The sequence below is a fragment of the Sinocyclocheilus anshuiensis genome, unplaced genomic scaffold, assembly GCF_001515605.1.
Source record: "Sinocyclocheilus anshuiensis isolate Anshui unplaced genomic scaffold, SAMN03320099.WGS_v1.1 scaffold3153, whole genome shotgun sequence".
NCBI classification, from domain to species: Eukaryota; Metazoa; Chordata; class Actinopteri; order Cypriniformes; family Cyprinidae; genus Sinocyclocheilus; species Sinocyclocheilus anshuiensis.
The window spans coordinates 8,940-25,892 of record NW_015555991.1 but is presented as its reverse complement, the minus strand read 5'-3'; the positions used below and the strand labels follow the sequence as shown (position 1 = coordinate 25,892).

Here is a 16,953-nt window from a genome sequence, read left to right as displayed (position 1 = left end):
CAGCCTACGAGTCCTCTGGCCTCCCGTCACCTATGGGGGTCAGAGCGCACTCGACCAGGATTATGGCTGCCTCCAAGGCTTTCAACTTGGGTGTGGCCTTGTAGGACATTTGTGCTGCAGTGGGCTGGTCCTCTCCGCACACTTTTGTCTGCTTCTATAACCTAGACCTGGCATCTACCCCAGGTTCCCAAGTTCTCTCTAAATTTTACACGTGCTTCAGAACGCGGGCACGCAGGGACGTTCCCAAAGCGAATCTCGACGCAGCGTCTCGTTCCCTCGGGAAACCATGGTTACATACATAACCTAGAGACATTTTTTAGTGTATGGTGTCCATTTACAAAGCCATTTTTGATGTTTGTATATCAAGAAGTAAGGGCAAGTAAAATTAAAGCATACCTGAAATCATATTAATAAAAATTTAACTGTTCTGAGAGATACTGGTGCTGCAGTCATTTGTTCTTAAAGTATTATTTTATGTATTTATTTACATCTTTCTGTTTGTTCCTTTACTGGATATATTGCAGTGTTTTGGGCACGTTTTTGAGATGAGTAAGTGCCATTGCACTCTGTATGGCTACGTTCACACTGTCAGCTGGGATTGACAACCACATTTACTCACAGATGTAGTCTCAAAATGTCCCACTCACACAGCAGCTTACAGCAGCATCTCGAATACTGTCTGTATGAACGTGCAACGGGAGTCAAGCCTGTATTCATTAGCAATAACCATAGCAACAGTGACCAAAGTAATATCCAAGATGGGGACATCCATAAAACTGAAAAGTCTTATTACTTTTTGACATGACAACAATCCTATCAAGCCACAACTTTATCGGTCAAATCTTCAGTAACTGACAATAGCTTTTATATCTGGAGAACAATTACTAGATCTAAAGCTTCAGATGAAGCTCATATCTCCGTCGCTGTAAGTTACTGAAATCACACATGAAAATCTGCAACACATGGTTGACACGTATTTGTGCAGCACAGAGCAGCTCTCTCGCACTGTATGATGTGACAGACAACTAGTTGTCCAGTCCAGTTCCATTCACACAGCACAGGTTTTCTGAGAATGTGGTTGTGAGTTCTGAAAAATTACAGGTGTGAGTTTGGTTACAGAATGCAATTGTTACTCTTGTCAATAACCATACTGTGTGCTTATTAAGAACTCAAATACAGGACTGAAAACTGTATTCTGCTGCTGTGTGAATGCGGCCTATATTTCCTTTTTTGTTTTGGTGACAGGAAATGTCATTGTTGGTGATGTGGTTGAAAATTCCCGCTAAGTGTTTCATGCCTCTGTGGTTACCAATGCTCAGAATTGTAAAATGAAAGCGAATGAGATTCTTCACCTCTCTGACTTTTGTTAAAACCCTCAAATGGGTTCAATTGACGTCAGTCCAGTCCAAAATGAAGGCCTGCTATGGCCTTTGTTATAATTTCTGCAGAGACCCGACATCAACAGAATTAATTTGATATATATTATATAGATATATTTCTCACCTCTGTAAAGCAAATGGCTTATATGGTGAGTTTCGTTTCATTTTTGTGATGTGCTCCAGTTTACGGAGACCGGGATGGCAGAAAGTGCATCCTGTTTGTTTTTTTATTTATTGTACAAAAGTACAATGTTTTGCTCATGTTGTGAGTGTATACAAAAAAAGTAGACCCTTGACACTTTCTAATCACTTTCTCACGGTTTCTGTTAGTTTGGACTCTTTCTGTTTTATCAGCCTTTGCCTTTGTTAATTTGTTGTCATGGTTATTCATTTGATATAGGCATTATGTTCAGGTGTGTGTGTCTCATTATTATGTGTATTTCAGGTTCAGTTCTGTGTCAGGTCAGTTGTCCGGTGTTGTCAGTGTTTATGTAGTGTTGGATTGTTGGAATTGGATTGTTAAAAACTGTTATTTGTCATCTTCTTCGTCATGCGTTTGTATTTACCAAACACGTGTTGTGACATATAAATAAATATATGTGTGTATGTATATTATGTGTATGTATGTATGTATGTATATATATATATATATATATATATATATGTCACTATTGATTTATTTATTTATTGGCTGAATGGCCATTTTATTTTTTCAGTTAATTTTTATTTGAACATGTTGGTAGATATGTAATGTTGCAAGGTACACTCTAAAAAATGCTGTGTTGTTTCAACCCAACTTTGGGTAAAATATGGACTAACCCAACCGTTGGGTTAAATTTTGACATAAAACATACAACTACAGTATAATATACAAAGTACTGTTTAAAGAAGTGTGCTCTCTGATTTTCTTTTTTTCTGACATTAAAGAGTAATGTCTATACATAACTCTTTCTGGGTGTAGGCTTATGTTATGTTATGATGCATTATTTAAGAGATTTAAGTATTGTGTAACATAAGTAGCTCTCAGCCACATTCATTTTTAATAAAAATAGCTCTCAAATGAAATAAGGTAGGAGACCCCTAGTGTAAAGGATTTGTGAATTCTTAAAAAAAATTTAAAAATTAAAAATGAAGCCTTAGCATGTGGTAGGCCAGAATCGTGAACTGGTAACAGACTTGGGTTCTGGGGCGACAAGGATCCGGGAGATCACAGAGGTGGTAGCGGAACAAGGAACCATGGCGGATCAGGAGACCAGGGTGGAACAGGCAGAATGGAAGAACACCATGGTGGATCGGGAGACCAAGGCAAAGTCTGAGGATCAAAGTACCAGGATGGAGTTGATGAAACAGGGGACCACCAAGGTAGAGCAGGAGACCTTGGGGATGCTGGCAGAGCAGGATACTCTGGTGGAACCAGCTGAGCAGGGGACCTTGAAAGAGCCGGCAGAACAGAGGACCCTGGTGGAGCTAGGGAAGATGTATACCACCACAGTGGAACCTGCAGAGCAGGGGACCAGTGTGGAGCAGACAGAACCAGAGGATGAGGGAATAAAATCCAGCTACAGAGTCAGAGTGTTTTTCCTGATGGACAGAACCAGCAGTAGAGGAACAGGACAGTATCTGGGAGGTTTTTCTAGTCAGGTGGAATTGATGGAGAAAGAAGGGTCCTTCTGTGGCCCTTGGCAAAACCAGGGAGTTTTCTTTTGAGGCAGAGACAGAGGATGAAAGGCTTTCCTGGCCATAATAAAGGTGCAAGAAATGGACTCCGTGGCCAAAATAAAGGAGCAAGGAACAGCTTCCATGGCTCTGACAGGATAGCGGCCTTCATGATTAGGACTAGAGGGACCAGACTTGGGATCGCTGGACTGGGCTAGGAAGCACTGAAACCACTGGACTTGGAACCACTGGATTTGGGAGCACCAAGACCACCGGACTTGGGACAGCCGAGACCATCTGACTTTGGAGTGCTGAAACAACCAGACTTGGGAGAACCAGACTTGACCACTGAATTTGAGAGCATTTGAAACCACTCTACTTGTGACCACATGCACAGGCTTTGACATTGACCGAGCCTCTAGTGTAGGCTCTGGGACAGACTTGACCTCTGACACAGGCTCTGGGACAGACTTGACACTGTCCATGGACACTATACATCATCAATAAAGTGTATACTGAGTTTTGTGTATACTATATCATCTATATCATGTCTTAATTCATTAAGCCACATTAACAGTTTTTTTTAATATTTTTTTTCTATGGGAAAGCATTTTCTGGGCTCGTCTGCTTGTTGTATATAGTATGCATCATCAATAAGGTGTATACTGATTTAGATTTTTTAATATCACTGTCCAACAAGCATTTTCATTATAGCAGGTTTTTATGGGAGGGAAACACTTAGCGTGAAACTTTACAGTCATATTCTGAGTGCATCTGCTTGCCTGTATATATTATATATCATTAATAAGGTGTATACTGAGCTTGTTTTTTATATTATATGTTTTGTATTAGTCCATTAAGCCACACTAAATAAAATGTTGTTAGTGTTAACCATGTTGAATTTCAGCCCCTAAAAATGCAAGCCCTGATAATGTAATGCATTTCCCCCCTTTTTTTCAGTGCAATTTAGCTTACTGTTTTTTTTTATACATCTGTCATTATTTTACTTCCATAGATATTTTGATAATTACTAATAGCAACTATAATGTTAATTGTATCAGCTGAAATAAGCTGGAAAAAATGCTCTAAAAAAGTTATTCCAATTGTATTGTTTTCTTTGTGACATTACCATTATAGTTGTAGTGTGGATGCCACTATTCTCTTAGAGTTAGACAGAACTTTATGTTCATACAAATAGACAACAGTCTCAACCTTAACCATAGCAAATTTGGAATCTCTAACTCAAACCTTCCAGTGCCACTAACTGTCCAAAATCGCACTCATGTTTGTGCTAAAATAGAAACTGTCAAATGTGATATTAAGGTGAATTGTATGCAGTATCTTAGCAATGCTATACTGCCCATTGCTGAAACGTCTGTATGGGAAGTACAGTTAAACCTGATAGAGAGACCATATGCTAAAAGAAGACCAAGAGTCAGATTTGAAGTTCAGTCAGTTGACAGAGAGCTTACTGAAGACAGGGTTCCCCACGTTTTCAAAGGACGTAAAAAATAAGTAAGAGGTGCCAGCTTTGAACTAACTTAGAACACAGAAACACTAGCGTGTTGGTCTTTACATGTCTCATACGGCTATCATGAGAACCTCATAATGAAATGAATAAGAACAAAGTTCAAACTGATAACTCTTTTTTTATTAAATATATTCAGATGAATTATTACAAAACAAACACAAATTTATTCTCTGGAAGCCGGGCTAAATGAGTGAACACTATTACTGCATTCCTGAAATTAGTCAGACCCTCAGTCACCTCTCAGATACCAAATACAGACATTACTTGTAACATAAATACCAGAATAGATACACTAGTTTTAAGAAAACGATGGTTGCATATTCATTATTTGTATTAATTGGAAATCCACCCTTTCACTTTATATGTCAGATCATGACCATGTTCTGATGCTCCCTGCCATGCTTGCTTATCTCCTCAGTTTGCCTCTGTTGTGCTTGGCCCCTTATTTGCTGCTTGCAGCTATATTTAATTATAGTTATTTTTCTTGGTGTGGACTGGCCTTAAAGGGTCAGTTCATTTACAATTACATGGACAGGGAACACGTTTCACATTGTCCATAATACAGTTTCATGTCAAATATGTAATACAATTTACAATAATAGGAGTGGAAATATGATGCTAATCAAAGCTGGATGTGTTTTAGACTCTATTGGCTTTGCAGACTCGTCATTGTTGTCAGCATTCTCACCATGTAGCTTATGCATGGGCTCAGCCCACATAAATAAATTGTAGGGTGTTTACCTTGAAAATGCACTTCTTTAAATTTAAGCGCATATTTAAGAGCATGTATGGCTCATTTTCACTGTACATAGATTTTAAGGGATGAAAAAAATGCATGCAAATGTGTTAATTCAACAAGGAAAACAGTCTATGATAAGACCAAAGTGCTAATTTTGTGATGTTGCTTTGACAGAACATTGTGATGAGTGCCTACACCAACTGTTGCGGTAAACTTGTTTAGCACAGTAGAAAGCGTTGGTCTGTTCGCCTGTGACTTTCTTTGCTGAATTTCTAAATGCAAATTAAGGTTTGCAAGAGTTGCAAAAAAGAATCTTCCAATTCAATGAATATATGGACAAGTGTGGAACTGCCTTTACAGCTTAAAGGTGCAATGCAAGAGGATAGGAAATGCATTCAGACTTGGCGTATGTTGTCTGTGTGGTTACCAGAACTTTGTGGTGAAGGCAGTTCTCATGAAATCCTACACTGTAAATATATATATATATAATAAATCAACAACAGCAAAAATAACCTGCAACCTTCTTCAGCACAGTTCTTAAGACTAAGAGCTAAGACTAATGCAAACTAGTTATAGATGTAATAATTAAGATTTAAGATATAATACTTTCTGTAGCTACCAAGCTGTTTTGTTTTTTATTTTTGTCAGAAATGACCTCACTCTTTACAATAAGGCAGATTTAATATGACAGCTGATTCTAAATGAAAATTACAGTTGGTTATAAATATGGTTAACATTGAGAATTATACATTTTGATAAAAAAAATCAACAAGGGATGTTTTTATATGAATTTTATTAGACAATAATTCAGGGTGTTATTGATTTTTTGGCCATAAAAAAACAGTATTACAAAATATAAATAAAAATTGTTATTGTTTTTGTTTGCATAAAACCACTTAGTACATATATATGTCTTGAAATACACAAACTTTAGACTATTATGGCAGTAAGTTTAATGTAGTGTTATCACAAAAAAGGAAAGATTTAATTTATTTATCATTAACTGAGAAACACTTGTTAAATGCACTCGTGGGAAGCTTAAATTCCAGTTGCAAGTGAAAACAAATTGGACTCCAGTTCAATTATGGAATATGAAGTAGTTAACTGGTCTGTACATTAAGATTTACATGAAACTTGATATGAGGAGAGATGATGGCTGTACTGCTCGACACATTGTGTTTAAAAAAAATCTTGATGTACAAATTGAGTTTATTTATTGGAATGCTTAGGAAGGAAAGTTAAGTGTTTTGTTTGGAGATGAGTGGTTCTGGATAAATGCAGAGACGTAGAGAGACCAAATCTTAGTGGCAGATGCAGTTGAAGCCCACGGCTCATAGTAAAAGGCAGGAGCATTTGGACAGCTTCTCGTGGCTCAGCAGACCATGCTGGGTTGTGGCCAAATTCTGGATCAGGCTCCAGAAGTGTTTGAAGCTGATGCCTTCCCCATCTTTCACACCCATTTGCTTCAGCACTTCTCCAAAATTATCCGACTAGAGAAAAAAAAAAAATAGAGAGAGAGAGAGAGAAAAAAAAACTGGTGTTCATGTATTCTGTATCAACATGTAACCCATTTCACAAAGATTTTCCACTTTTGCATTTGAAAACTGGCCCTTTGTCGCCCTCATGTGGTTGGTCTCTATGGCTTCATAATAAATATATTTAGGAGTCTTTTTATTTTTTAGGGAATGATTTTTAACTGCTTAAACAGTTACTGTGCAAATTCGAATACAGTGAATACAAATGATAACATATTCAAACTTTCAGTTGGAATCTTTAAATATAATCAAATGATTAAACTTGGCAACACTTGCAAAAGATACTTTTTCTCTAAATCTATACAGTCTGTACAGATTTTCACTCTTCTGTTACAACATGAACTGTGAGCAGACTTACATCAGCACTGAAGTACGGGATCACTTAAGTATTGTTCAAATGTGACAGTACCATATACCTCAGAGCATTAGACCTTCATTCAACTAAAAGAAACACAAAATCTAGTATGTCAGAGGTTCTCCCTCAAGCTGTAGGAGGCCTGCCATTACATGATCTGATACCGACTGTAAGTGAAGAGCAGCATCAGTTTGACTGCAGGAGAAATTATTAATCTTTCAGATCAACGGCAGCCACCATTTCGCTCCTTCAATGGAGCCACACCCAGTGTCCTTCGCTGGCTCAACCTGAGTTCAAACTGATCTGTGTAATCTGACCACGCCTCTATGTAAGGCAACAAACTCTGGGAAACATTCTCTGTGAAACCAACCAGTCCCTCAGACTGAAAAATAGTTCAATTATGGTTAAAAAAAATAATGGCAGTTGTGGTTGCCAGAACTTTTCCGTAATAAATATAGTGACAGCATTACAGGCAATAGAGGATGATATACATTTTACACCAAATAGAGTTCCTGTTTGTAAATGACATAAAACCTATTCATGCTACTGAAATGAGTTAAATGCACAGATGCTAATAATTAAAACCTGCATGCTGGCTTTAACGTTCAACAGAACTGGTCTTTCCAGCACATGGGGCCAGTAATAACACAGACAGTGCACTGTGTTTCCTACACAAAGACAAAACACCACCAGAGTAACACACAGGACTTAAAACAATGCAAAAACATTTACAGGCCTAATATCATTGTTGCCATAAGGTAATCACTTAACTGGTTTCGCTGTGGCATTTTCACAGTATCTCCCACTGAAATTATTAACAGGTGTTACGCTTTAACTATAATAAAGCTTAGTGCAATCACAGGAAATGACTAATAACAGGTTTGAGTCATTGGTATCTGTTAGAATGAATAGCAACACGGGTTTTACCTTGATTAAAGTTGGCAGCTGGGAGGAGAGGAGGTTCTTGAACTCATCTACCTTCAGCGTAGACCGGTTATCAGAAGAAGCAGAATGGAAGTTTGTGACCAAGGTGTTAATGGCCTTCTCAAGGTCAGAATACTGCAGAAGTAAGAGAGTACAGACATTGTGTACAGATGAAGACAGATACTTATATACTATATCGAAGAATAATATAGGTGGGGGTTTTACTTCAATAGTAAACAGGTTTTAGTTCAAACCAAAAGGGTTTCATAGATTGATGTCATAGGAGAACCTGTTTAAGTTTCACAAAGAACTTTTTATTCTATAGTTCTTTAGAAAACCACTCATGTATTGAAACGTTAAAGAGCCTAGAAACAAATACACTGATTTGGAGAGCTTATAATGATCTTTTTTTGCTCAACTATCATAATTAAGTTGGAAAATGCAATGCACGGAACAGAAAAATGCTATGACGATATGTACATATTTCAGTATTTGGAAATGATTACATCAGTTTTGGACTGTTGATATCTGTTCTTCTTGGCTTCTATAATCAAGCGATGAACATTCAAACTGAAGCAATCATGTGCATCTGTTTTAATACAGATCAATCACCACTAAAAATCTAAAAGCTTGTGCTTTTCCTTCTTCTCTCTAAGACTATCAGAGCACTATCAAAGGACTATGTAAACTGTGTCTATTCAAACCGTGTTGCACTCAGACAATTATCCAGTACAGGACCTGAAATACCTGCATGTCAGGCCATGAAAGCCCATCCTCAATGCATTATTTACGTTAGCCGTGCATTTATGATGGAAACCATTTCCCTGTTTTGTTAAGACAAAAGGTTAGGCCTGAAATACATTTACTGTATGGTGTTGAAATGCATAAAAACGTGTTGGCTACGATAGTAAAAAGTTTTAATATGTAACCCCAATTGCAATCTTGACCATTCAACAACTTTCTACACACTTTCTCCCTCTTTCTTTAAGACCACATAGTCAATCTTCGTCTTGAGGCTTCTTCCAGAGAGCAACATCGCAAAGACTCTGATTGATTCCCCGTGCTTTCCATTTCTACACAATGGCTGTATGTCAAATCCTAGTGAGCTGCCTGCTTAGACAGCATTTGTGGGTCTCATAGGCGCGATGGGGGTGGTTAGGGCAGGGACTCGGCCAGCTCACTGGGTTTTGACACACAGCCATTGTATCCTTTGCACAGATAGAATTGCGAACGTTTCATTGCAGCGAAGCTCTCGACTCATATGGCTTGAATTATCTTGACACTGGCCATATTTCTAAGACTCGTTCTTTGTTAGGGAACATTAACAAGAGGCCGCGCTCCTGCGTTCAAAAGCAGGGAGACTCAGCGCAGCGGAATGTGAAAGAACGCAGATTCATTTTTGAGAGTTGAATTTCAGTTTACTATAAAACCCGGTGATTATGGTGCAAGACATGAAAAACTGCCAGACACGTCAGGACGGCCAAAGACATCCATCAAACGCGCGTCCGCGTAAAAAACAAACAGAAGATAGCCGAGACGCGTCAGTGGCACTTGTAGTTTATCGATTGCTCGTAAAAAAGAAAAACAAGTAAAAACCTTAAAAAAAAAAAAAATCTTTTAAGAGAAACTAGTTCCTTTGTCAACAACAAACTGCACCGTTTCGGTCAAGTGCGTTAGATTACCGAGACTGACAACAGAACAAACCGTCGAAGCGCAGCTTATGTAAAACACTCATAAACCCATAACCGCGTAAAACCCTATTTAAATGTAAACGAGCAACCACACACACACACACACACACACACACATAAAAAAATCTTTTAAGAGAAACTAGTTCCTTTGTCAACAACAAACTGCACCGTTTCGGTCAAGTGCGTTAGATTACCGAGACTGACAACAGAACAAACCGTCGAAGCGCAGCTTATGTAAAACACTCATAAACCCATAACCGCGTAAAACCCTATTTAAATGTAAACGAGCACAACCACACACACACACACACACACACACATATATATATAATATAACGTAAACCACATTACCTGTGACGCCATTTCATGTGATTTGTTTTATTTTCTTGGCTCTAGACAAACTTTGCTGTTCCCGTCGTGCAGTGCTCGGTACTTTACACTCTCAGCGTCCCATCGCTTCTGTCACATCTTGGCTGACATCCTGAATCCTCCCACTCGGGGGAAAAAAAACCCCACCTTCCGTGTCAGTGACTGCTATGGTAAAAAATGTCTCCTGTAATTTGATGCTTTAGGACAGTGAACCTAACGGGGCGGAGACGGTCGGGTTTCATAGGAAACTCTGGAAAAAACTCTGGAAAGCCAGGTTTCCGTATGACACATTTTTGTTGATGGATAAAACTATTGGAAAACAGGCTTACTGCTCCTTTGGGAACACATCTGGAAGCGCTCAGGATAAAAATTATTTTGCGCAACAACAGGCCCCTAGTTCAGAATGTGTGATTGGGTTTGCATTGGACTCGTTTTTATGTAGGAATCTTTTTTTGTTTTAAAGAACTAAGAAGTTCTGACAGATATTCGATGCACAATATATTGTTTTGGTTAACGTAGACTAAAAGTATACTTTCCTATTTTTAGTTTAAAAGAAGTATACTAATAGCACACTTGAATAAACTTCTTTTTCGTAAGGGTACGTCTTTTTCATGATGTTCTTTCCAGGAATCCTTCAGAAATACTGTATAGCGGGATTTCCATTGAGCAAGGCGTGTCCCTGGTCAGATCAAAATTCAGTGGCTTTGGCTGTCTTCCTCTACTTGTTTTCTGAACAGTTCTGGTAATGCACAGGCAAGGGCATGCTCAGCATTTTGGGTGGATGCACTGAGAGTACTAGACACACCTTTGACAGCATTGCAGGAGCGTATTACTAGTACAGAATATAGGACAGCAATGCATAGGTGTGTATAATCATGCAGATGTACACATAAACAAACTGAGCACTGAATTAGTCAGTCTGTCCTCATCTTCAAACTGTTGCAGGACCCTCTTGTGCAAGTTCAAAAATGGTAATTGATACCTAGTGGGCTTTGTATAACTGACTCAGAATTACACACACACACACTATAATCATATGAATATTTCAGAAGTTCAGAGACTTTTTTCACTTTGCCATATGTGCACACACAGAGACTGATGCACATATGAACCCTTTTGAAAAAGAAGTACTTAATTGCAGTTTAATTAAAATTAATTATGAATGAATGGTTAAAGTGTCCCGCCAAATACTGACAAGCATTTATGGTATAACTAAAGAATACTTTAATGTCATTTCTACTGAAACTTGTATGTCATGTATTTAAATATTTTTGTATTCACACATCGCAATTTAGTTCATTTAAAATATATTTACTTTAAATGTAATATTGAATTAGACACTACCATTAAAATTATAATCAAGTACTTTAGATGTGCTTTAGTATGTTAGTCAGCACATCAAAATAAGCATATACTACAAAATGTCCTTTAAATAATTTTTTTTTTATTTGACATTATTACTAAGTACACTTTAAAAGTGTACTTAAGTGTGTTAAGAAACATGAACCATGAAAATAAGTGCACTTAAGTGGCCTTTTATTTCATTTTCTGCAGGTACATTTTTTAAATGTATGCTTTTAATATTTGAAGTACACTACAATAGCACATTCAATACAATTAAGCACACTTCTTTTTCACATGGTAATACAATGGCCCTTTGTGTCTGTCTTATGAAGTGTTTTTGTCAGGTTCTTTAGTGCATGTTGATTCTGGTTTGTTACTGTGTCAACTTGAAAGCATCATGTTTTAGCTCCATCTTAAAGTATATTGTAGAAGGTCACAATTTTTCTTTTTCTTGCTACACATTGTCATTTAGTTTGGGTGTATGCACAAACAGCAGTATTTCTCACTTCAGATTTGTAGTGAGCTGAAATTCTTCACATACCACAGAGTTTTTTTTTATGGCAAGCTGCCATTTGCAGGCTGCCTGTTTTACCAGCAGTCTACTGAACATGTTACATACTTACAAAGAGAACAAATGTGCTTTGTAAATACAGACTCGTGTTCACACTTGTATGGTTGTGATGCATAAATTATGCATGCCTCAGAGTTTCAGCATCAAGTATTTGCTCATGAGTGTGTCATCATCTACAAAGGTGCTTCAATGAATGCCGCACTCTTTTGGATAACTAAACAGAGTGAGAGAGAGACCATTGGAATATATAGTTAATCATTTAAAAATTGATTTTTGAATTTGTATTTTGCCAAAACCACTGGAAAATTATAGTACTAGCCTATAGTAAAAATTGGTTAATATATTTTTTCAAACCACCTGTCCAACTGTGATCACTAGCAACATAACTTTGAGAAATAATATCAGTGTGCCTTCCAACCTGTTACTTTTCAAATAAAGAAGTATCTAGAGAAGCAGGAAACCTGAGCACATAAGGATTAGTTCCCTGTCATCTCAACAAGGATTGAAATATGACTGATTGATTATGTATTTACTCTGCCTATTCTGATGCCAATGTCACAAAACCCTATCCTGTTCAAACCTGTCCGAAACTAAATCTACATCTACCCTGCCTTTATTTCTCATAACTACTGACGTCACAGAGTCATGACTCTCCTTGTATCCATTTCTATCCTTTCATCAGTACTGGAGCACAGGCTCCATATTTCAGTTCCCAATCAGAGGCCTGGGGCCCACTAGGGGCCTCAGCAAACTTCTAGCAGGGCCTCAATATGACTTAAAATAAGACGGAACAAGCATTAAAATGAGCCAAAACAACTAGAATTTTTTTTTTACCACCTTATCAACTATTTTTTTCTGTTGAAGAAGCAGAATTCCTAGAAAAATCTAGAGCTCGTGCCCCAGTGAAAAAGCGATGTACAGTTATTGTTTGATTTCAATAAAATGAAATGGCATTAGAAATCATAATGCATATAAATTATGTTTTCATATCTATTCATATTATTAACTGATCCAATGCTCACTGAGGAAATTAGTTTGTTACACTGATTTGATCTGCAAAAAGTAGCATAAAGTAGCATAACTCAAGGAATGTTGTTGTTTTAGTGGTGATTAAAGGCTATATTTGAGCTTTGTATTTTTATTTTACTTTATTTTTTAAGAGGCATACAATGTGAAAGCTAAATAAATGTAGCATGAAGTAGCATAACTGCTGAGTTGCCTCAAGGAATTTTGTTGTTTTAGTGCTGATTAAAGGCTATTTTTGAGCTTTGTATGATTTACTTATTATTTTTATTTTTTATCAAGATGTATAAATCTTAAATCTTAAAATTGTGTTGTTTTGAGCCGATTAAAGACTATTTGTGAGCTTTACCAGTACATATGTTTGGATTATTTTAAAAGGCATAAAATATGAAAGTTATTTAAAAAAAAAAAGAGAGAGAGAGAGAGAGAGAGCAAAGAGCAAATCTACACTGTAAAAAATGACCGTGAATTTAACGGTAAAAGACTGTAAAAATGCTACAGTAAAAACCTGTTAAATGGTTAACGGTAAATTCCCCTACTATATACGGTGAAAAACTGTATTGGACATTACATGTATTGGACATTAATTTTACGGTAGTATACTGTTTTTGGAAGTGTATAACCGTAAATTGCCGTCAGTGAATAACCGTAAATTGACATTCCCAGAATTCCCTGCGTTACATTTCAAATTTGATGTTTTTTTTGTTGAAATAACTATGTTTCTTCTTAGTTTTTTCTTATCAGTTTTGTATATTAGGGTTGTGTGTTACACCTAATGTTGTTAAATGAATGTTTATTGCATTATTTCAGTTTCATGTGTGTTACCATGATGGTGTTTGGTGTTTGTGTGAATGACACTGTGCACCTTCTATATATGTTGTTATTTAAAAGCTGCTTGTGATGGGCTTTGGTTCATCATGTGACTTAAATTAAAATTAAAACAAGTGCATTATAGGACCATAGGTTTGGTTTTGAGTATCCTGTGTTTTGTGTAGTCACTGACTACTGCAAAAAGACCCTATCAGACGACTGAAAGGAAGACCAGGTTTTTGCTGAACTAGTCAGATGAAGGTTAGATTCTGTTGTGATCATCAGACTTGAAAGATGAGCATCTGGCTGATGATGATCTGGGTGTCTCACACCATGGGAACAGGTAAACAGTTTTTAGTCATTTTGTAATTTTTATTTTATTAAATTAACTTTAAATTTTTTATGTTCCACTAAATTGCTTAAAAAAATAAAATGTATTTAAAGGTACTAATGTGCTTTAATCTGTGAGATATATTTATTTGTTTGTATATTTGTAAGATAATTTTTTTCACTTTAGCAAACGTTTAATATGCAGAAAGCAAATGATAATGGATGGCCTAGATACATTGATGGGCTGGAATTTCGTAATTACAAAAATGAAATTCTTCTTTGTTGTTTGAAATTGAGTTGTATAAGAGCTACACTAAAAAAAAACAATAAGTAGATTTACTTCATTTTTATTTTGGAAGTTTTTGCACACATAAATTTTAAGTAAAATTTAAGTATTGAATTAAGTAAAATCTACTTAACTAAGTTAGGTAAAATTAGCAAAGGAAACAAGTAAATTTAACATGGCCAGTTAGAGTTCGATGAGTAATTTCTACTTAATTATTTTGTTAAATATGCAAAACTCAAATACATTTCCCTCAGTTACAGTTAAAACAACCATGCTATTAAAGCATATGGTTTATTTGCAAACATGTACATAAGCAAGTAGCTAGCTTGTTGTTATTTGAATATAATATATTATGTCCCCTCAATAAAATTATTACCCAAATGAACAGGTAATAATAGAAAATAATAATAATAGAAAAGAGCTAACACAATCACAAACATTGCAATCTTTTCATCTAGCGACAAAGCCGTTCATTGTAACACAGTGGCCGACAGTGGCTGAAGTGATGGCTGGAGAGGACGTCATTTTAAAGTGCAACATTGTAGAGCTGTACTCCCCGTGTTCGACAGTGGCTTGGCTGAAAGTCATTCCCGAGAACGTGACGATCAGCCTCACTGATAGACTTCAAATTGATCCTCATCACTCGTCCAACCAGTTGACCAGTAGCCCTATTTGTACTGCTGTTATCACCAATTCAACGGTGCATGACTCCAGTATGTACTACTGCGCAGCTGTGCAAAGCCGCTTTGCTCACATTGGTAATGGATCCAGAGTCATTGTGAAAGGTGAGATCTGGTCAAATTAAAAATAATGATTTCTTTATTGTGAAGTAATGCATTATTTTGTTGATATCAATAAATGTACACAGAAGACAACACTCTAAAAAATGCTGGGTTGTTTCAACCCAACTTTGGGTCAAATATGGACTAACCCAGCTGTTGCGTTAAAATTTTATTTTAAAATTTAAAAAAATATATTTTTTTAGACTGAATATAAAAGATGTCATTGGTGGCACTATAGCTGGTCAATCTTACGACTTTTCAAAGTATTAGACAATGGGCTACCCAAAACTGGAGTGCAAAACATCCCACAATAACATTTTGAAGTGTTTAATAAAAAAAAAAAGCATGTGTGTATGTATATATCTACACTCTCAGAAAAAAAGGTACAGAAGCTGTCACTGGGGCGGTACCTTTTCAAAAGGTACACCTTTGTACCAAAAGAGTCCATAATGGTACCTTAAAGGTACATATTAGTACCTAAAGTGTATATATTAGTACCTAAAGTGTACATATTAGTACCTAAAAGGTACTGCCCCAGTGACAGCTGTTGTACCTTTTTTTCTGAGAGTTCATTGCATTCTCTTAAAACAGGTTATATGATATGCAGTGTTGCTTCTCATATAAATTTATCTTGTTTTAAGTATTTTTTAAGATATTTTTTCTGTATATATTACAGATAAACCTGCACCTTCATCATAGCGTGTCCTTCCCAAGGAGCCTGGCTCATCACTGGGAACCCCATTATACAATCCCTCTCCAACAAAGTCCGTGTAGAAGAGCATAAAGGACATAAGTGCCATCCAACTGCACAACTCAGCGACAAACAGCCTTGCAATGACTTTTGGCATGCGACTGCACAGCAAGTAGAGTCGGGGAACCACAGAAAGGAGACTAGAGAATGTCCTTCGCAAAAATAGAAATCTGGGGAATGCCACACAAGGGCAGCAGCAAGTCTTCAGGTTTTCATGCCTTCTGGAAACCTCAGCTTCCCCCAGCCGTTCTGTCTGCTCCTCAGAGATGAAGGCCATACCCATCAAACAGGCGAGAAAAATGAAGGTCAGAACAACGTAGATGAAGGCCTCTTGTCCACCCAAGTAGACCACGGTATCTGAAGTGGTCCAGTCAACTGCGGGCAGCAGGTAGCCAATGCATCCGCCCAGACTGAGCATGAGAGAGTAGACAGAAAAAGCCTTGCGACTCTCCTCTTCTCCAGGAAAGAGGTCAGAAACCAAGGCCTCCAAAGGTGTGAAGCAGGCCTGACCACAAAATTCCATCAAACAAATGGCAAGGACCAGCAGCGGGACCTCCAGCCAATGCTGCTGTTGTTTTGTGAGCAGGGTGACGAGGGTATATACATTTTTTGCTTCCAAAAGAGGGTTTTCATAGTGATGCCATAGAAGAACCATTTTTGGTTCCCCAAACAATCTTTCAGTGAAAAGTTCTTGGAAGTACCATTTTTTTTCCACTAAAAATGATTTTGCGTGGAATAGAAAGTGTCCATGGATGATAAAGGTTCTTCATGCAACCAAAGATTCCAATAAAACAACTTTATTTTTAAGAGTGTATGCGCCTCACACTTTTAACACGATAGGTTTTTAGAATAAACCCCGTTGAACAGCAACATAATT

The 16,953-nt window shown here is 37.1% G+C and overlaps 1 protein-coding gene across 1 annotated transcript; it reads right to left on the bottom strand.

Annotated features, from left to right (window-relative positions):
* Positions 1-6,265: 6,265 nt before the first annotated feature.
* Positions 6,266-10,292, bottom strand: LOC107676101 (protein S100-A14-like). Its single transcript, XM_016470629.1, has 3 exons — positions 10,162-10,292; positions 8,123-8,254; positions 6,266-6,795 (listed from the first exon to the last, which is right to left on the bottom strand). The coding sequence occupies exons 1-3, from the start codon at positions 10,171-10,173 to the stop codon at positions 6,637-6,639; spliced, it is 303 nt and encodes a 100-aa protein (XP_016326115.1). The 5' UTR covers positions 10,174-10,292; the 3' UTR covers positions 6,266-6,636.
* Positions 10,293-16,953: the final 6,661 nt, after the last annotated feature.